Source organism: Macadamia integrifolia, chromosome 7 (assembly GCF_013358625.1).
Source record: "Macadamia integrifolia cultivar HAES 741 chromosome 7, SCU_Mint_v3, whole genome shotgun sequence".
In the NCBI taxonomy this organism is placed as follows: Eukaryota; Viridiplantae; Streptophyta; class Magnoliopsida; order Proteales; family Proteaceae; genus Macadamia; species Macadamia integrifolia.
Window position 1 is genome coordinate 13,276,023 of NC_056563.1, and position 22,444 is coordinate 13,298,466.

Below are 22,444 nucleotides of genomic sequence, written 5' to 3' on the forward strand. Positions count from 1 at the left end.
TTAAGTTAACAAAAATACATAAAATCAGATTTGGGTTTACAAAACTACCCAAAACAGTACTCCTCCTTCAACTAAAGGCCTTTTTTTTGACAATTTTACCCCCACCAAGACCTCCTCCTCCTCCTTCATGCCACCCGACCTGCAATGTGCGCCTACATGCCCCATCCCCCTGGTTCTTCTTGCCACCCTTTCACTTTTATATAAAGAAATGCAAGACACTTCCGTGAGGCAGCACAAGAAACCTGAAGAGGCCACCGCCACTACGCATGTACCTTCCTAGTTACTGAGTGTGCCCAAATAGAAAAAGGGAATCTTCGAGAAGATGAAGGAAAAATTGTCGGGCTACCATAAGAACGGTGATCAAGAGAAAAAGAGGAGTGTGCAGGAGGCTACTAACTACGAAATGGTTCGCCACTACAATTGCGATCATAGAGACGATGATTGTGTTTATGAATTTTATTGTTCATTTGCTTCCTTTTGTTTCATATCATATCATGATATGTATGTATTCATCATCATCATCGCAGAAAGATTTGGTGTTAATGTCGACGAGCAATGGACCCATCATCTCTAACCCCCCAATAGCTGCTCCATATAACCTCCTTCATTCTTATTACTCCTCCAACTAAGCTTCACCCTTTACTTCGATGCTCGTCTACCTAACGGTCACCACTCCGTGACACAATTGAAGACGGCAAAGCGAAGAAAACTAGAGAGATTTTCTTCTTCTTCTTCTCTCTCCTCTGGTGTGTGGTGGGAACTTGGAAAAAACGCAAGTGTATTTATTGGTATCAACATTGAAAGCGTGAGGTACTCATTACTCAAACTGAATTGAAGTAGGGTAAGGCTACGGTTTATGTGAGGTTAAAAAGGGGGGAAAATCCGAAACCGAAATAAAATCTTTTCTTCTAGCCTACAAACTCGTTCCCAGTTCAGTTGCAGTAGCGGATGGGGGTTTGGAGGAAGGTTGAGCAGGATGGTTGGAGAGAAGGTGATTAAAAAAGGGGGGGGAGGGTGGGGATAGTTGGGGGTAAAAATGGCAAAATAAATTGTAAGTTGAGTGAAGTTACTGTTTTGGGTAATTTTGTAAACCCAAACACAAAATGGATAATTTGGCAATGTAAAACCCAAATGTGGGTAATCAGGTAGTTTTCCCAATTATAAATTGGGATACTAGAGATCACTGATCTTACTAACTCCACCCTTCCTACCAAGGATAATAGTCTCCCCTTCCAACCTGCCAATCTACCCTTTATCTTATCCAATAAAGGCAAAATAGTATTTTTTTACTCTTCCTTTGAAAATCTCGACACCCAAATATTTGGTTGGCATCCTTCCAGAGGGAATTCCCAAGAACTCCATAATGAATTGCTTCTTGTGGGAGGCCACCTTTCCAAAAAATAATCTACTTTTTTCAAGATTAAATATTTGACCAGAGTAGGCTTGATATTTAACTAGGAAAGAATGGAAATTTCTCACATATTTTGTTGATGCATTCATAAAAAGAAAAATATTGTCAGCAGACAGTAAATGGGAGGGAGTTGACACACCTCTAAGACCAGGGAACTGCTTTAACCAACCGTCAAGCACCATAGCCTTCAAGCCTCTGCAAAGGACTTCCTCTGCCAAGATGAAGAGAAAGGGGGAGATTGAATCACCTTGCCGCAATCCTCTACCAACACCAAAAAATCCCACATGTCCTCTATTAACGAAAACAGGCACTCTAGAAGAGATTAATAAATGATGAATCCAGGAAATCCACTTGGATGAAGAACCAAACATTCTCAGGGTAGCAAAGAGAAAGTCCCAAGACAAAGAATCATAGGCCTTCTGAATATCCAGCTTCAGCCCCATTCCACCACCCCTCACAGCCGAGTGCATCAAGTTCGCTAACTCAGAAGCTAGACTAATATTTGTAGAAATAATTTTTCCTTCCTAGATGCACCCTGATCCTCAAAAACCAGCCTTGGCTTCACACCCATGAGCCCGGACGATAGAATCTTCGACAGGACCTTGCAACAAAAATTACCCATGCATATGGGACGAAATTTATCCAAAGACCAAGCTCCCTCAACTTTTGGAATTAAAGTGATGAAACAATTGTTAATTCCATTAGGCAGCCTACCTTCAAGGAAGAAAGAAGTAACTACCTTGTAAAATCCACCTCCACAACCTCCCATCATTTCCTGAAAATTTTTCCTGGAAACCCATCAAGACCAGGGGAACTCTCTGGATCTAAATCCCACACTACCTGTTTAATTTCTTCCCTACTTGGGATTGAATCCAAAGTAGTAATATCAGAATCAGCTAGCATACTGGGGATACAGCCCAATAATTCTTGATGCACAACTACCTCAAAGGCCTCATGAAACTTCTGAAAATAGTTTGAGATGTGATTAGCGATTTCTTGCTGATTCGAGACCCAAGAACCATTCTCCCTTTTAAGGGAAGTAATCTGATTTTTGGCTCTTCTCAGCTTCACAGACAGATGGAAAAACTTCGAATTACAATCATCACTCTTCATCCACCTCTGCTTAGCCTTCTCGGCCCATAACTTCTCATGCATCTTGTTTGCCAAGAGTAAGGTGGTTTTTGTATCCTCCTCTTTAACAAAAAGCTCATCTGACATACCTAACTCTTCGATCATGTCTTGAATCTTCTTTAGTTCTAACACAGCTTTATCCACTTCATCATTCAGATTAGAAAAAGAGTCCCTAGCCTATATCTTCAATTTCTCCTTAACACACCTCAATTTTTTAGCAAAAGCAAGAATTGGATTGCTCCCAACATGCACCTTCCATACCTCCTCCACCACTTTTTTAAAATTATTGTGCTCCATCCAAAAACCAAGAAAACGAAAGAGAGCATTTTTTGGTTTTGGAATTGAATTAGAGACAATAAACAAAGGCGCATGGTCAGAGACCGAGCTCACCAGAACACGTTGCACGATATTCTTGAAGGCATCTAGCCATTTCTCATTACAGAAACTCCGGTCTAGAACTGCCGCCACATGGCCCCCCCTAAATAGAAATCGCACCTGAAACCAAATCCCAACAAAAAATACTTCATTATTTGAAACGGTTTCTAAGGCGACCTTGACTATCTAATTCCAAACCCGTTTCAACCAACAAAGGCCGAGAAGAGATTGGAGATGATAATTCAAATTTTGTAGCTGACTTAGCTAGGAAGTCTACAACTTGGATTTGCTTCACGAAGATAGTGGGTTATTTTTCAGATCAACGACTGCAAATACGGGATCAAACTCATCCGTCTCTGTAGCCTAATCTAAGGGATTTTCCAATTATATATGAGTAAGACCATAACTACTGAATCGCTTTCAATCAATAAGTGCATGATTCCCATCTCTCTTGCAATTTTCAAACCAGATATTGTTGCAACCCTTGCTTGTAGCCAAATAAATGAAATAATTAACTTCCCCTTTGAATTTACAAATATCCTTCTAGACTTTAACATTTTCCAAAAATATCCTTTGAGATTCTATATGTTTTGCTGCGAGCACGGGTTGCAGCTAAATAGCTGCAACATGGGTAACAACCAAGTAACTACAACCCGGGTAGCAACCAAATTTTGTTCCCTCATGATAAGTAGCTAGATGCGGTCACCCCATGCATGTACCAACCAACTTCCTAAGAATTCATGCAATGTGATGAAAAAACTTTTCCCATGTCCATTTTCTAAAACCAACTAGTATACTCCCACCACCACTTCATATTTTGAATAAACATTTCCAAACAAATAGAAAGATTTTTTTGGTCTTGAATTAATCACCTTGATAAGCACTTACTGCCTTTTCTTAGTTTTCTTGGCGATATTTGCTACCCTATAAAGACTATACAGTAAACAAATGTAAACTAATGGGTCTATAGTCATATCCGACTATTCTGTTTCCTTCTTCTTCACAATCAATTTGATATAAGAAGAATTGACCACCATATTCCGCTTTCCTTTCTTAAGAAACTCATTTGTAATTACAATCACATCCTCCTTAAGCAGGCTATGGCAATTTATCACCCTTCATCTTCATCGCAGCTTTCTGTATGTCCTTCCTTCTCCTCAAAATTCCTCTCTAAAATCTCCCTATTGTCCTTCCCAAACAAAAAAAAATCCCACAATCTACCTAAAGATGCCCTTGGGCGGTCTCTAGATTTATACAAATTCTCATCATACTCCAGAACCATATTCTCTCAATTTCCCTTTCCTCAAATCACTACATGCACCTCCTCAGCCACCTAGAGACTAGAGCCCATTAATAAAGTTCAGCTTCTTCTTACATTTCAAAAGCGTAAAATAAAATGGTACTTCTATAATCTAACATGATCCAAGGGGTATATTTTAATTGGTTTACCTTTAATTTAAAAATATTTAATCAAAGTTCTAAAGAGTTTGTAATGGAACACAATAGATTCCATTTGTGATGATTGGGACAATACGCATTAAGTACTCTTTCAAATGTACCTGCGTTCTCAAACACCCCCCCCCCCACACACACACAAAAGATAAGAAAAGAAAAAAAGAGGCCATCTTAGATAAGTATCTGATCTTTCAACTCATCATGAAATATGTCTTTATGCGGATCCAGATATCTTGTCTACTGGATTCTATAATTTTTAGGCTTACATAAAAAGTCAGAACCCCTATGGTTGATACTCAAATTATATAGTCCATTCATTCCATTCAATATACTATTCTTCTAGCTTGTGGTACTTTTTTTTTTTTGCTGAAAAGTGATACAAAGGTTTGTAAGAAGTTCGAAGTTCAAAAATTTTAAGGTTGAATATATTTACATTGTTTTTGTGGAGGTGTTTCCATGTTATGGGTGTATGACAATTCTCCTATGTGATATCAATGGCAGCACATAGGATGGTATTGTAACGCCTCAGTTCTATTAACTTTAGACAATATTGTCTTTTTTGGCCATAGGCCTCAAGGCTTTAAAACACGTTATGCCATGTTAAGGAGGTTAGAGGTTATCAACTAACCCAAAAATCTCCCTCTAGGCGATGTGGGATTAAAGCTTGTACACCCCCATCGATTTTTCAAACCCCCTGGTACTTGCCGTATTCTTAGTGGGAAAATCTCACCGATCTCCCAGGCGGGTCTGGTACTTGCCGTATTCTTGGGCATCACATGTATTATCACTATGGCCCCAGTATAATCATGGAGAAGAGAGAAAATAAATATTGAACAAAGGAACTCTACCCGACCCTGTAGCTCCTACGCTGGTGCATGGGCCAATGAGTTGGTCCGTGGTAGCGTCTTCAATACATGTTGAAGGAGTCAGTGTGGTCTTCTGTGCCGACCTGTGTGGACATGGGAACGCCAGACTGGTAGGTTTGTTTTCTCAAAAATAATAGTAAGAAAATCTGATGAGAATGTCTACAAAAGAGTAAATCCTATAAAAAGTCGTTAGTTGAGCAACAGGAGGATTTTTACCAATATTGAAAACAGATCATAAGACAATTATTTACAACCCTTATAATTTATAGACTTATTTGCAATGTAGTGGGAATGTGACTTGGTCCGGCAGGGTTGGGCATAGGGGTGTCAAAACCTAGCCCAAACCAATAAAACCGACCCGATTAGAATCAAACCGATCCTTATTGGATGGTTTTAGACTGAGGTATGTTGGGACCGGATTTCAACCGAACCAATCAATAACCAAACTGAAACCAAACCGAATGAAACCGATAAAAAAGTAAATGATTATGAGATTACAAATAGGTGAATTGACTATCCATTTTTTACAATATTAGTGAGATTTTTTTTTTTTTTTGTAAGAGGAATTGTTACAAATCATTGAATATTAGGTTATAAATAGAAATTTTGATTTGTAAATTGTAATAATTCTTCCATTAATTTCCTTGTTCACTATACAAAACTAGTGGGATAATTAAATGAATGATTGGATGATAGGCTTCATTTTATGATTTCAATATTTTTTTTTTTTTTTGCTAAATTTATTTCATTGAATCCAAATAGAAGGAAAAAGAAACATCCAAACAGCATCAAGGAAACACAAAACCAAACCCCTTCCCTAACTTCCCACCTTCGGCATCGCCATCGCCATCAGCAGGAAGGAAGGGAAGGCATTAAAAAAATCTAAAGCTCAGTCAGCATCTCTAGAGAGAATATCCCCAATGTTGGTCGGGAACATTACATCATTAGCCAAGACTCCACTGTTTGCCGCATCTCTAGCCAAGAAATCAGCCACCGCATTTCCTTCTCTATGTATATGAGTGATTTTCCAAGTTGCACTTCTAAGGTACGGTTGAAGATACATCCATCTTTGCAGAGCAAACCATGGGACCTTCCATTGCTGAATTAGAATAACCACCGCACTCGAATCTGATTCCACCCATAAGAACTGGATGTCCATAGCCAATGTTCTGCTTCAAATACACCTATCACACCCATGAAATTTTTATATGACCCCATGATAGTACCAAGATGGTTCCGAAAAATTCCTCCCTCTCCAGCCCGATTGGGATTTCCCAGAGAACTCCCATCAAAGTTCAATTTTACCCAATTAACAGGGGGCTTGCACCAACAAACCTCTAGGTTACCTCTGCGACTAGCAAGTTGAATAGATAGACCTAGATGTCTACAACACATCAAATCTGCCCAAGTGTTTACCTCTCCCTTCATCCTAGGTTCATTCCTTCTAATATCTTCCATCACCATAAGAGAAGTATTTGGCCATCCGCTCGACACCCTCATAAATTCTGGAATTTCTTTCTCTCCAGAGATGATCCAGAATGATACCAAAACTTATGCACCAAGCCTCCTTATAGCTTGCAATTTTAATATTCTTTTCCACCACTAAGCGAGCTCCAACAACGAGCCTTGAGGGCACCAAGTGACATTAAAGCAAGCACATAGAGAACTCCATATGTCCCTGGAAAATGAGCATGTCAAAAATACATGATGGATTGTTTCTTCTTCCGCCACACATAGGGCACATCTTGAAGCAAGGGGCATTGCCTTCTTCTTCACCAAGTCATCTATAGGAATCTTTCTATGGATTACCCTCCACGCTAGAGACGAGACCCTAGGTTGCTGCTTTTTACACCAAATTAACAATGCCTAGGGGCTATTGGCTTCTTTTCTCTAATTTCCTCTCATGCCAATCTCAGATTAAAGTTTCCATCATAAGAAAGGCTCCAGACACACCAATCCTCGCAGATATTGTCACACCCCACTCCTGGCAGACCCAACTTACCATCAGAAATACCGACGATGTGAGTAAGACATATACATATCTTACCAATATACCAGGATCTCTGATAGCAGTACCTTAACATTTTCACAACCTCACAACACAAACCAACATAAGCGGCGGAATCAGAGTATAGTAGCGAAATTATAAATAAAATGGAAAAACATCTAATGGTAATATAATGGCAATTATCAAGTTATTCTGTTACATTCATCCATGACATATAATATAATCTCAAGAAAATATACAATCCACAGCTATATCCAAAAGTATCGAAAGATGATGTACAATCACACGGTGCGACATAAGTACAGTCCCGATTATGCTCCTCTACTTCTGGCATCTACCAGTCGCTCACACCATACTCCGACCCAAAAGATACCGGGTCACCCACCATTGGCACCACAGTACTTGTATCATCATCTAAAAAGGGGTGTATATGTGGCGTGAGCTTTCCAACTCACTCAGTGAGGGGTGGGGCAAGAACATCCAAGCAAGATCATAGCAGTAATAATTTATGATGCATGATTTAGAAAATTAAACACATAGTCCATGATGCTCGTGATGCAGTTCATTTGTTTATTATCCACCTAACAATACAAATTAAGTCTAGTAATGCTACTACGGTGCATTAAGCTGTATCCCTCATCTCAGAAACGACATTGACTACGCAACGATACAAACCCTAGCCGTGATTAGAAGCCTGTTGGTCCCCGTATGCATCCATGGGTCACCCAGCAAACCCCTGATAACCCCCTCCTGGCAATCACGACACTAGTAACACATCAGCCACACTAGACAGGTTCCCGCTTCCAGCAACAATCACATCATACCGTGGAAGTGGCACTTCGAAAAGGCTCATAAAACATACCATAATAGGTTATCCAACACCTCAACCCCTGTTGGTAAGGGTACATAGCATAGGGAGTGATACCTAACCACATGTACACTGCATGCCTTCATAATGATACAGTTAGTATGGATTACACGATACCAGAGAGACCTCGACCATAAAGTGTAATCCATCTCCAAATACAGTCCCGGGTACACGATATCAGAGAGACCTTGGCCACAAAGTGTAACCTGAGACCGTTTACCTAATCTAGCATACAAATAACAGTCGAGTATAGACTACGCAACACTGGCAAGACCTCAACCATGAAGCATATCCATTTCTAATTGTAGTCCTGGGGTACATGATACCAGTGAGACCTTGGCCACAAAGTATAACCTGCGACTACAACTAACTCTAATGCATATAATCAATGCATGAATGCAACATGCATACGGCAATCACGACACCGATACCACCTCAGCCACGCTAGATTCCATCTCACACACACACACACCCATCGAAACACAAGGAGATCATGGTACCGATACCACCTCAGCCACACTGAATCCCATCATTCATTTCCATACAATTCATATCATGATCGTAAAATGACAATTTCAATTAAACATATAATTCAAAGCATGTGAGCAATTAAATAATTAATAAACATTTAAAAAAAATTAAACATAGTCCATCCCTCACCTTGTTGATCTTTGTTTGGTTTAGGGTTCAAGTAAGGCCACCGATCAATCAAATCAATTCTGACTTCGGGGCACGTGTGCGTCACTGTCCTAGACACAAATGGAATCATACATCAATACGTATCAGAAACGTCGGGAGGGACCCACACAGGTCACCTCCAAAGTGTACAGACACTGTCTCCCAATGACAGTAATATCATTGGAAAAAACCACAAAAAACAAGGCATTTCCACGAAAATATCAGACCTGTTTTTGGTGGAGGTGACAGAGAGCACATAAGGCTCCATGTCCACAGGAAATATGCCACCGGAAGCAGACCCAGTGGATCCAGTGGGCTGTTTTCGGTGGAGGTACAGGGCAGTCCAATAATATGGGGCTTTTCGACTCGGGCCTCATTGCCAGGATTTGTTTCATGGAGTTTGTAGGAGATATTCCTAGCATCATTTTAACTCAAGAAAATCCCAATTCCACTGATCCGTTTGGGAGATACGTCAATCAAATGATCGAAACACTAGTTGGTCTTTTGGCATTACATGTTGCTGGAGCTCACCTGGCTTGGTTCGAGCTCGCAACAACACCAGGAGGGTAAAACATCAATCCTACAACTTAACATGGTGTGTACACAAAGATTCTATCTATACCTAGCTTTGTCTAGGTCAAAATGAAGAGAGAGAGTGGCATAGGAGGTTGTACTTGCCTCTGGCAACGATTCTGGCAACAAGGTGGCAGCCGGCACCAAGGTAGGCCTCCAACCCTCTTCTTCTTCCTTCCTCTCCTCTTTTCTCCTCTCCTACATTGGGAACAAGGGAAATAAGGAAATGAATCCTCATTTCCTAACTTATAACTTAAGTTGGGCCTTAGGGTCTGTTTGGTTTGGACCTCTTTTGAACCAATCGGGTTAAAATGAGTTTCAGGGCACGAGAACCCTCACATTTAGGTCCATAAGATGTTCACATTAAGAGGAAGGTGTGGAGGATGATTTAGGATCATCTGGAACCATTTACGATGCGAGTGGGGGGACCCACGAGCATCGGAACCTTGACAGCAGCCTGTGGACCCACCAGAAATAGGCACCTGATTCATGCCTAGGCTGCTTTCGGTGTCTTGTTTTCGGTGGTCAAGACAGCTTACTGTCCCATGGTTGGTCTCGCACGGGTGGTTACCCTCGAACATGCCCAAGGCTTTTTGGCAGTTATGATGCGTGCCAGAAATCAAGTGTGGGGAGTTGGGTCACTTACCATCTGGGATCGGAAGGTATGAATCCCCTCTAGTTAGATAGGCATGCAATGCACGAACATGTGGGGTCATCTCTACCCCTTCGGTAATGTGTAGCCACAAGTCAAAATCCGATCATACTTCCGATCTTCGATCCAAGGCCTATCACAACGGTTCAAATTAGACCGGATTAGGGTACAGTTGTAATAGATATAAGTTGGGATTTTAATCTGCAAGACAACATAAAAAATATTTTTCATAAAAATAGAATTCACCACTGGGATTCCATTTATGATTTGCAATGAACCTGTCCACTTTCCTATCAAATAACGAACAATCTACGCCATCCACACCCTCTTCCAGCGCAGCAGAGCCCACCCAAATATCCTTCCAAAAATTTATGTAATGGCCATCACCTACCACCCATCTTTCTTTTGAGGAAATAAAATTCCACATCTTCCTTATGCCAGGCCATATGGAAGACTTTCTGTATCCTTTCTTAGGCTGCACCTACTTATTAAGAAATCTAGCTCTTAAGAATCTACTAACTAGAGAATTCTCATGCTTAATTCTCCATACAGTCTTATAGAGCATAGCTTTATTAATGTCCCTCAATCTTCTCAGACCTAAACCCCCTTCCTCCTTGGGTTTACAGCATTGGTCCCAATTAATGACAATTTTTTTACCAGTGTCAATCTCTCCCAACCAAACAAAATTTTGCATCCACCTTTCCAGAGTTGAAATTAATGACGATGGCCACCAATACACCGCGAAACTATGAGTAGGCATATTCATAATTATCGATCTCACCAATTCCACTCTAACAGTCAAGGAAAGCATTTACCCTTCCACCCTGCCAGCCGATCTTTCACTCGATCCATAATAGGCATTACGGTATCTCTTTTCACTCTAGCTCTAAAAATTTTCACCCCTAAATACCTTATAGGAAAAGTACAGAGAGGAATCCCCAACTCATCAGCAATAGCCCTTTTTCTTTGGGGAGAGACCAAACCCATAAACAGTTTACTCTTCTCCAAGTTGATGCACTGCCCAGAGAATTCCTAGTACCTGAAAAGGAAATTTTTTAGATTCCTCACAGATTTGATTGACACATTGGCAAAAATGAAGATGTCATCCGCAAATAGGCTATGAGCTGGAGTGATCACTCCTCGAGGACCCTAGATTGGCTTCAATTTCTTCTCTTCCACTAACTTGTTTAAACCCCTACATAGGACCTCTTCAGCCAATATAAATAACATTGGGGAGATAGGATCCCCTTGTCTCAGACCCCTCTCCATGCCGAAGTACCCTATTGGGCCCCCATTGAGAAGAATGGAAATCTTCACAGAGACCAGCAACTAAAACACCCAAGAAATCCATTTCTCTGAGAACCCAAACTTTCTCAACACCTGGAAGATGAAGTCCTAAGCAACAGTATCATAGGCCTTCTGAATGTCTATCTTCACCCCCATAGCACCCCCTTTGGTCGCCGAGAACATCATATTAGCTAACTTTGAAGCCAGAGTTATATTGGAGTGAATAATTTTACCCTTCTGGAATGCCCCTTGCTCCTCAAAAATTAGTCTAAACATCACAACTTAGAGTCTCATGGCCATGATTTTAGAAACAATTTTACAGAAAAAAGTTTCCCATACATAATGGTCTGAATTTTTCTAAGGAGTTCGCCCGCTCAACCTTAGGAATAAGCACTAGAAAGTTGCTTTTTAACCCATAGAGTATACTACCTCTACCGAAAAATCCCTTCATAGAATTACAAATGTCAACAGAGATAATCTCCCAACAAGCTCTGTAAAATGTATCTAGAAATCCATCCGAGCCCGGAGAGCTCTCAAGATCGAGATCCCAAATCGCCCTTTTGTTCTCCTCATTGGATGGCAGTGAGTCCATTCTTCATCTATCTATGTCTAACAACACATACGGAATACATTTCAGCATATCCATGTGCTCAACAGTAGGGGATCTTTTGAGAAAATTCTCATAATAACTCTTCACGAACTCCTCCAGTTGCATCTTCTTAGTAATGAGCTTCCCATCTCCAGTTTTCAAGCTCCTTATAGTATTTTTCAGTCTTCTAACCTTCACCGCCACATGAAAAAATTTTGAACTTCTATCGCCCTGTAATCTCCATTTAATCCGAGCTTTTTCAGCCCAAAATTTTTCGTATCCCTCCAACGCCTTAAGGTATCTAGTTTTCGCATCAGCCTCACGAACGAAGACCTGATCATTCATCCCATTCTCCTCTATTTCCTGTTGGATCTCCTCAAGCCCCTTTAGCACCTCCTCCTTTTCAAGATTCACATTGGGAAAAGTTTCTCTAGCCCACTCCTTCATCGTAATTTTTAGTCTTTTAATTTTCTGACTAAACACATAAAGGGTTGATCCACTAATCCAATCATCCCATGAATCTTTCACAATTTTTTAAAAATTTTCATGATCATCCCAAGATCATTGGAACTGAAATGGGCAGTTTAAAGGCTTTATCGAAGCCTCAGACACTACCTTTAGCGTCGAGTGATCGGACACTCCCATGGAGAGCCCTTTTCCTGACAATCTTGAAACTGAGAGAACCAATCATCTATGCATAAACTTCTATCCAGCTTCGCCATAATGTTACCTTTTTCTTCTATTATTTGTCTAGGTAAACTTACGACTCTATGAAGGGATTTGAATAAGAGAACACCCATCGATCATCGCTCCAAACTTAGCGGCAAAGCCCATATTGAAGGTGCCAGGACCTCTTTTTTCGTGCGCCAACATAGTGGCGTTAAAGTCACCAGCCACCAACCAGGGCACAACCTGACCAGGATTCAAAGCAACTAAATTAGTCCACAGCTCTCTTCTAGCAGCCCTGAAGTAGTTGGCATGAACAAAAGACAAAGCAAAGTGAGTGTTCTGCCACCAAACACTCATTGAAATGTGCTGGTCTGAGAATGTTATTCCATGTGGCTTAGTCATGCACCTTCTCCAAACAATCCAAAGGTTTGGCACCTTGTCCGATCTCTCATTATGAATAAGGTCTGCATCAAAGCCTAGCTTATTAAAAAATCTCTTTGGGAAGTTTTGAACCTCTAGCATCGGTTCAGCTAAACAAACTATCTCCAGCGAATGCATCCTCACCAAATTTCCTAAGGCCAATCTAGCAGCCTTCTTTTTCATGCCTCTAATATTCCAAAACATGATCTTCATAATCACTTTTTTAAAAGCGCAAATCTGTTAGACTTTCTGGAAGCCTGCTCATGAGGAATGGTATTCTTCCACTTCTGTTGTCTTTTTTTCCATCTCACGACATACTCTATCCACCTCTGCCACATCTTCATGATACACAATCATCGCCCCATTTAAGTATTACTGATGGGTATGAACATTATCAACCAGAGGTTCGCTTTGCTACGACCCTATTCTAGTGCCCCAGATACTATGCATCCCGTCCTCCTTTTCATTGTAAAAATTCTGTCTTCGTTGCTGCATTTCAGATTCATCTCTTGGAACGGAATAGGGATCCATGTCCACCCCATTTTCTTGCCCATAGACTGACTCGTTTGAAGACTCCACCTTAGCCTCATCGAAATCGTTGGGGTTTCCAATCTTTTGAGAATATATTTCCATACTAGGCGCCTTCTCAAGACGAAGGAGAATTGTGATATCTCCCTGCCCCTGCATACCTTCCTTAGGTGAGATATTATTTTACATAGAGGGAATTCTTGATTGAGAATGATTTCTTTCCAAGTTGGAAAGAAATCCTTCATCCAATCCACCACCATCTGCGTTTGATCTCTGCCCAGCACCACCATCGTTCTCCATGGCTGCCACCCCTTTGTCTCGGTCCATGTTCTCCATGCCACGAGTGTCAGCCTCCTTCTTCTCCCTACATTGGAATAACATATGACCAAATTTTTTGCAAATTCACATTTGGCCAAACAATGTCCATAAAAATCATTTGTTTAAACCAAAAAACCTCTCTCGATCCTAGTTGCTTCCTTTCTACTTGAATCTCCTCCACCCTTTTGGCCCTAATCACAGTCTCTACCTGAACATGCACAAAATTACCCATCTTCGCTAATCTGGTGCGTCTATCCAGTGCCACTGGTCTTCCCGCCCCCTTGGACATTGTCAATAATATCTTCTCATGCCAGTACTCCAAAGGGAGATCTGGAAATCGGATCCACAATAGTTTGGTTGGATTGTTCACCATATAGACGTCAAAGTCTGGTTTCCATCGTTGAAAGCGGATGAACTAACCTATAACTTTTATCATGTTTCTTCTCCAAACAGTAGCCATATCCACTTCTAATTCAAACTGAAAAAGAATGAATCCCTTTCCCATCGGCGATAAGGTAATCCTTCCCTTCAAATTCCATCCCTCCTTTGCCTCTTTCCGAACATCATTCAAAGATAGAAACCTGAAATTGGCTCAACCTATCAGGGAAAATTTGAACTTTTCTAATCTCTCCTCATATGCATCTTGCAGGATTACTATCTTAGTGTGTGATCCAGCGTATATTGGCTCTTCAAGTTCTCCGCATCGACAGAGACCGACCCACCACCGTAAAGTAGGTCTTCGTCACTACCTCTGGTCTTCCCTTCTCTCTTCTATTATCGTCCTTATTACCTCCTGGGACAAAATCAAAGGCCAGCTCTGATGCAGCCTTCGGTTGCGGCTTCCAGAAATCAATTATGCGAAGTTGCCTCCCTCTATCTGGCGGTCTTCCTCCCCCTGGATCATGTCCAATCTCTTGAGCACCGATCACCAAAATATTCTCAGCCATTATTATTTGAGTCTCCCAAGAAAAACCTGCTCTAAGATCTTTGTTCTCTGAAGAAGGGGCAGTCGATTCTTCAAGAAATAAAAACCCTTCTAGGTTTTACCTTTGCTGAGAGAGAAGAAACTGAGTTGAGGAAGGAGACATTAGAGAGATCGTCTTCCACCAAGATCGCCTTTCACTTGTCTTTCCCACAAAAGTCCCACCAAATCGGTGGGACTTTGAAATGGAAGGGGCGGAAGAAACAAGCCTCCGACAGGATTCTCTGTATCTCTGACAACTATTCCATAGTTATCCCACCCTTTTCATCCAAACAATCGTGTTTTACACTATTTTTTGGGAAAGTTAGTGATTTCAATATTAGTTATCTTCTTAGTAATTGAAAACTTACCATTGGATCTAAAGGGATATAGGTTAGAGATGATGAACGAGACAGGAGAGAGTGCTCGGATATTTGAGCCTGGTCATGACCCTAGTGGAGACTAGCCACTGGAGAAGGGAAAGCAGCTTCAGCTTACTGACTTCTGGTTGGCTCCCTGCAGCTCTTCTCAAATGTTGAATGCAGCCAAGGTGGCTGCTCCTTCTGCCAACAATATGGAAGCAGCCGTTCAAGGGATTACTGTTGACTCTAACGAAGTAGAAGAAGACGATAAAGGGAAGGAGCATGTCGCTGCTAGTCCTTCCCTAGCGGAGGTTGTTGGTGAAGATCTTCTTGATGCCCAGATCCCTAAGAAAACATAAACAAAGGTTGTATGGGGGTCCTACCCAAAGTTGATGATCTTCCTGATCCTGTCTGCGTAGGAACCGCAACAAAGGTAATTATCCCATAGGACGCATATAAGGATCGTCTAGAAATGTATCGATATGCCCTGATTGATAGAATCAATTTTTTATTCCTCTCTTTGGACGATGTTCACAAAGAAGCTCACGAATCTTGGAATCTCAGGGGCAATATCAAGATAGTGCCCATGGCTAAAGGTTTTACTATATTCCAGTTTGAGAAAGAAGCGGACATGGCATCTATTTGGAAGAGAAGCCCTGTGAAAGTGGGAGGGCAGCTTGTGCGCTTTCAACGCTGGTGCCGGATTTCAATATACATGAGAAGCCTGTTAAAAAAAATCTTGTTTGAGTAAGGTTTTTAGATTTGCCTCTAGAATACTGGCATGAGAAGGTGTTATTGACAATGGCTAAGGCTAACGGTCACCCAATGGCTCTTGTTCATCGAACGAAGACTGTAATGTATGGAATTACGCTCGTGTTCTGGTGGAGATGGATGTGGGAACTTCGAGACCTGAGGAAATTCAAGTAGAATGAAGGCAACCAAGAACTGCGAACCTGCTCTACTTCGAAGACTCAATGGGGCAGTGTGGATTTTGTAAAAAAGTGGGCCAAGTCCTTACTGATTGCAGAGAGAAGAAGATAGTAGAGTACTCGAGGGCTCGTCGGATGGAGTCTGATCGAGGAGTCTCAGGAGTAGTATATGTTGATGACTCTCCTAAGGGAACGGTGGTGCCTACCACTTGTTCTTCTTCTCGTCAATCTCAGTAAGGGGATGATCATATTGCCCATGAAGACAAAGCCACCATACACGGTGGTAGTGAGGAGGCATTGGGGGCTACTGATCCTGCCATGGAGGAGAGAGAGAACGTTAGGGAGAACTCTCCTATTTTGGAAACTTTTTCAAACATGGCAAGTGGGGGCATGGAGACTCTTAGGGAGGATATGACGCCTCCATCAAGGAGACCTTCTCCTTTGGGTTCTAATGTGGATTCCCTTTCCACAAATAATGGGATTACCACACAAAATGGGATTTCAGTTTTTGAAACTACCACTAATGCGCAAGGAGATCCTTAGTTGGAGGTTGTGCTCGGTTTGAGCCCATAAGCGGGTCTGATAGCATCGAGTATGGATCCCGGGCATACCCAATGTCCTCTTAATCATCAGAGCGCTGGATCCTAGAATGGCAGCAGTCCAGATGCTAGTGATCAACACCTTGAAGGAGTGTGCAGGAGCACACGTGTTGCCAACTGTGATGGTGCCAATGGCGATGGTGCTCAAGAGGCGGTTGTAGTAACATTCAATAGCTATGACAAAGGAAGAAGGGCAACAAGGTTGGGTTAGAATGCAAAGAAAGAAAGGAAAACAGGTGCAGAAAGTGGGTCGACCTTCTAGAGTCGACCAAATCTCATCTTCTAGGCGTCCATGAAGGTCCTCTTATGGAACATCCGTGGAATTAAGAAGGTAGTAGCTAGGATTTCCTTGTCAAAGATTGCCCGTGAGAATTCTCCCGATATCATTTTTCTGGTCGAACCAATGGTGGCTGTGAATAAATTTCCTAAAAGCCTTTTCAATAAAATTGGTTTTGTGACTGATTATATTCATAATAAAAGGGCTAATGCACATATCCTAACCTTTAGGTCATGTGGAAGCAAGGCCTTAAGAACCCTTTAATTTCCTCCTTGTCAGAGTAACAGTTATCATTTCAGGTGGAGTGGAATGGTAGAATGCTTGATGTTTCAGTGGTGCACGTAAAATTCCTCAAAGCAGAGCGGAGGTCTCTGTGGATGGACCTAGTTTTAGGCGGTTCAGAAGTGCCATGACTGATTATTGGGGATTTCAATGCAACCCTGTATGATCACGAGAGAAGAGGGCCAGGAAGATTCTGTGTTGGAGCAACCTCTGAGTTCGCTGCCATGGTTGATGCTTTAGCTTTGATCCAAATTCCTTCATTGAGAAGAAATTTTACTTGGACTAATAACCGAAGAAGGGGTAATGTTGCTGTGGTTCTTGATAAGACTTTTGTGAAAGAAGGTCTTCGATGATTGCATGCAAAAGGTGCTGACTTGTGTTGCATCAGACCATGCTCCTCTACTGCCCTGCTCAGGTTCTTTCATTAAGCCCAAAAACTGCCCTTTCAGACTCAATGATTTTTAGATAGATCACCCTCAATTTTTAGACATGATAAATGATGCTTGGCGTAATAATTTCTCAGGCTCCCCCACTTTCATTCTTGCACAGAAGCTGAAGGCTCTGAAGCTTGTTATTAGGTCCTGGTCTAGGGAAGCCTTCCCTAATCTAGATCAGGGGGTGGTTACTTCCATGGCTAATCTAGAGAATATTCAAAGAAGCATTGAAGAAGAGGGTCTCTCTGAGCAGCTTTTTCATCAGGAAGTTGTTGCCAAGACCAAATACTGGAAAGCAATGGAAAATCAGGAGAAATTATGGATTCAAAAATCCAGGGTCAGATGGCTTAAGGAAGGGGACAGGTTTTCTAGATTTTTTCATGTCATGGCCAGGATCAAGAGATCCAGAAACACTATCAAATGCATCACTAATGAGAATGGGGTTGAAATCAGTGATCGGGATCAACTGGGATCCTATTTGGCTGAATTTTATGAGAATTTTCACAAGAAAGTAGACCTAGAAGATCACCCCCATATTTTTAATTGCATTCCCAGAATTCTTCAGGATTTAGATTAGGAGATGCTGGATGCCATTCCCTCTGAAGAGGAGATCATAAGAGCGGTGTGGGACCTTGACCCAGGCAGTTCTCCAGACCCTGATGGCCTCATGGGTGCATTCTTCAGAAAATGCTGGGAAATAATTCATGCTAATGTATACATAGCAGTCAAGGGATTTTTTTTCCTCAGGTATTCTTCCTCAAGGTATTAATAATAATTTATTGTTATTAATTCATAAGGTGGAGGGGGCCAAATCTTTAGATAAATTCCATCCATTATGTATTGGGAATTTTTTTTGCAAAATCCTATCTAAAATCATAGCCTCTCGTATCTCTAGTGTTTTACCAAAAATTATTTCCCAGGAGTAGGAAGCCTTTCAGAAAGGGAAGTTTATTTGGACAAATATTTGTCTAGCTTCGGAATTGGCAAACTTAATGGGGTAAACCTTGAGAGGGGGCGGTCTTGGCCTAAAGGTAGACATCAAAAAGGCATTTGACACTTTTTCTTGGGATTTTCTGTTCCACGTGCTTAGACGGTTTGGCTTCTCTGAAAAAACGATTGGTTAGATTCACACTATACTTCGGTCGGCTAGGATTTCGTGCTTCTAAATGGTGGAGCTGTGGGCTTTTTTGAAGCTAGCAGAGGGCTTCATCAAGGAGATCCCATCTCCCCCATCTTATTCATTATTGCCGAAGAGGTGTTTTGCCGTGGCATGAGTGACTTAGCTGCTAAATCTCAGATAAAGCCTTTATCGAGTCCTCGTGGTGCTGATGTCCCTACTCATCTCTTATTTTCCTATGACGTCTTCATTTTCATGAATGTTTCTAAGTGTTACATTAGAAACTTGAACTCTTTCCTTGCTATCTATCAAAAATGCTCTGGGTAGTTTTTTAATTTAGAGAAAAGCAAGTTGTTCTTGGGGAAAATTCCTTCAGTAAGGAAGCAGTGGATTGCAGAAGAGTTGGATATTCCTTGTTGCAACTTTCCAACCAAGTACCTGGGCGTTGAGATCTTCCAAGGCCAAGTGAAAAGAGATCCCCTTCTCCCTGTTATGGACAAAATTAAAGCCAAGCTGGTTGGCTAGAAGGGCAAACTCTTGTCCATGGCAGGGAGGGTTGAACTTGTAAAGTCTGTCATCTCTGGAATGCCATTGCACAGCTTTTCAGTTTACTAGTGGCCTACTTCTTTAATCAAGAATCTTGAAAAGTGGATGAAGATCTTTATATGGACTGGTGAGCGAAACTCTTCCAAGGCTACCATTGTCAAATGGGATATGATTTGTAAACCTAAGGATGAGGGGGGGTCTTGGCATCAGAATGCTGCGTGAGGTTAATATGGCTATGATAGCCAAACTACTGTGGTCGATCAAGGCAGAAGATTCCCAGCTAAGAAGATTGTTCAGAGCAAGATTTTTATCTCGCTCAGGCAGATTTAGACGCTCTTATAGGCACTCTTCCATTTGGCCGGGTATAAGAAGAATGTGGAGATTTATTTCGAACAATGAGAGATGGATAATTGATAGCGGAAGGAAAATAAATTTCTAGAATGATAACTAGTTAGGCCCTAAACCCATAGGGGTTCTCTCTGAGTTGAACGAAGGGCTTTTTTCAAATCTTGATCAAACCATGGCTGACTTTATCGTTGATGGTTCTTGGGCACTGCCTCCAGTGCACTCTGATTTTCTTATAGAGATTTTTAAAAGGATAGAGGCCATCAATTTTCTTTCTCTCCCTATGGAGGACAGATGCGTGTGGAGCATAGACCTTATGGGGACTTTCTCAATCAACTCAACCTGGAACGGCTTGAGATCCACTAAACCGAAGGTTCCTTGGTCTTCTTTTGTTTGGAGTAAGCAAATTCCCCCAAGACTATCCATTCTGGGATGGCACCTGATCCATGGGAAAATCCCGACCGATGACCAAATTCAAGCAAAGGGTATCCAATTCCCATCTCGCTATGACATATGTAGCTCCTGCTCTGAATCCATATGTCACTTGTTTCTTCATTGTAGATTTACCCCCAACTGTTGGAGAATGATTATTGGTCTTTTTAATTTGACTTGGTCTTCTAAAGCTTCAATAATTGATTTGGTGTTTTAGTGGAAAAACAAGGCTAAAAATTGGTCCCTCAAAGAGGCTTGGGTGACGGCCTTGTCCTCTTCCCTTGCTGTAATCTGGCACGAAAGAACTCAAAGGTGCTTTGAAGGGAAGAAAAGAAGCTTAGACATGATTTTTAGCAATATAAAAGGGCACATCCTCTTCATATGTAGCAGTAGGAAATTTTATCCCAAGTCTGTTGAAGACCTTACCTTGTGCAGAAGATTGCATCTTTCTACAGCATCTCACTGCTTAAGCCCCATCTTGGAAGTTCACTGGTGTAAGCCCATGCGTGGTTGGGTGAAACTAAACATAGATGGCTGCTCTCTTGGTAATCCAAGGCTTGCAAGAGAGGGAGGAGTGTTCAGAGATCATGATGGAAGAATGCTTTTCAGCTATCACACCTTCCTAGGTGTCACTAACAACTTCATGGCCAAGATTTGGAGTATAATTAAGGGGATTTCTCTTGCTCACGATAGGAATATTCATCACCTTTGGATTGAGTCTGATTCCTCTGCGACAGTTGGGTCTTTCACCATAGGCTTATTCCTTAGTTTGTCTCTCAGGAATGGAGCAACCTTCTCAGTTATCTAAATAGCATTATTTTGGAAGATCTCGCATTGTTTCAGGGAAGCTAATCCGATTGTGGATTATTTGGCCAAAGAAGCAGCCAAGACTGGGATCTCTTCTGACGAAGTTATTCTCCCTCATTGTATTATGAGCGAGCTATTTTTAGATGAGGCAGGAAGAATGAGATTTAGATTTATGAGATAGCGGTAGTGAGTCTCTGCTGATGGCAATGCCGAAGGTGGAGGCTCACTTCTGGCTTTTAGCTTGTATCATATTTTTCTTTTTTTCTCTATTTTAATATAATTATGATCTTCTAGCAAAAAAAAATCTTCTTAGTAATTTGTTCTCCATTGGTTTCAATATTAGTTATCTTTCCCTTACAATGATAAACCGTGATTTAATCATAAATTAAATTTTTTTTTTTTGTCAAATCTTGTCACTGTTATAAATGTAAGATTTCATTATGGTTCAAGCCCAATAATAAACCAATCTAAACCAAAATTAACCCGATATTGAAAAACCGAAATAAACCGACACCAAACCTGACCAAAATCAAAACCGATCGAAAACTGAAGTTCCTTAACGGATTGGTTTTGGTCTCCCTCATTCCTAGACCGAAATCGATTCAATCCGATCGAAACCAAACCGAACCGACCAATTGACACCCCTAGTTGGGCAACTTGGCCAATTTTGAGTAGGGTTGATGAGCCTGAAGCCTGACCGTATTTTGATCAGTTTAGGCCCAAAGTTCTCATGGCCTGATCTAGGCAAGCTGATCTAATTACTTAAATCAGAATGAAAAAGGTGGTTTTCCTATTTTGTGGACATTTAAAATAGGATCGAGTTTTCATGTGCCCAAGAGAATGGGTGGGAATCCATTCACCATGGGGCTTGAGATGTATTTTGATAATGGAGGGTGTCTCCACATCCTTTGGAGTGGGAATATTCTCTTCAGGCCCCCACAAGCCATTTCCACTCCGAAGAGGGTGGGATCCCCAAGGAAGGACAAGGTTGGTGCCAAAGGGATTCGAACCTAGGGAAGATACTTCTTGAGGCGCTTTACCCACTATAGGCCAATGGACTAACCCCCTTGGGGTATCAAAAAGGTATTTTGAGGAACATACTAAAGCATTATAGGGGTGAACGAAAGACCCTTGAATATATGGTCATTATTACCATCTCTATTTGTTGGAGATCTGAAATGACTTTCATTATCCTTATCACCATCCAAATGCAATAATGACCTAGTTTTTCTCACCATACCTGTTAGAAGTTGCCTTGGTGGTCCAATTTCCTATCAAGTTAGCATACGAACAAACATACACAATTTTATTTTTAGGTTCATTAAGGAAATTTGTATGTTGGGTTATTAAATGCTAATCATGCTCACGCTACATTAGTTAATTAATTAAATCTAAACATGTTTATCTATGTTATGCTATGTTACATTACACTGTCTCATATTGCACTATACCATGGTATTTTATACTACACTACATTGTATTAAACTACACTACAGTACTACGTTACACCACACTACACTATTTT

At 41.2% G+C, this 22,444-nt stretch overlaps 1 protein-coding gene across 1 annotated transcript; it reads right to left on the reverse strand.

Annotated features, from left to right (window-relative positions):
• Nucleotides 1-2,179: 2,179 nt before the first annotated feature.
• On the reverse strand, nt 2,180-12,340 carry LOC122084756. Its single transcript, XM_042653193.1, has 2 exons — nt 11,935-12,340; nt 2,180-2,685 (listed from the first exon to the last, which is right to left on the reverse strand). Exons 1-2 carry the CDS (start codon nt 12,338-12,340, stop codon nt 2,180-2,182), a joined length of 912 nt encoding a protein of 303 aa, XP_042509127.1.
• Nucleotides 12,341-22,444: the final 10,104 nt, after the last annotated feature.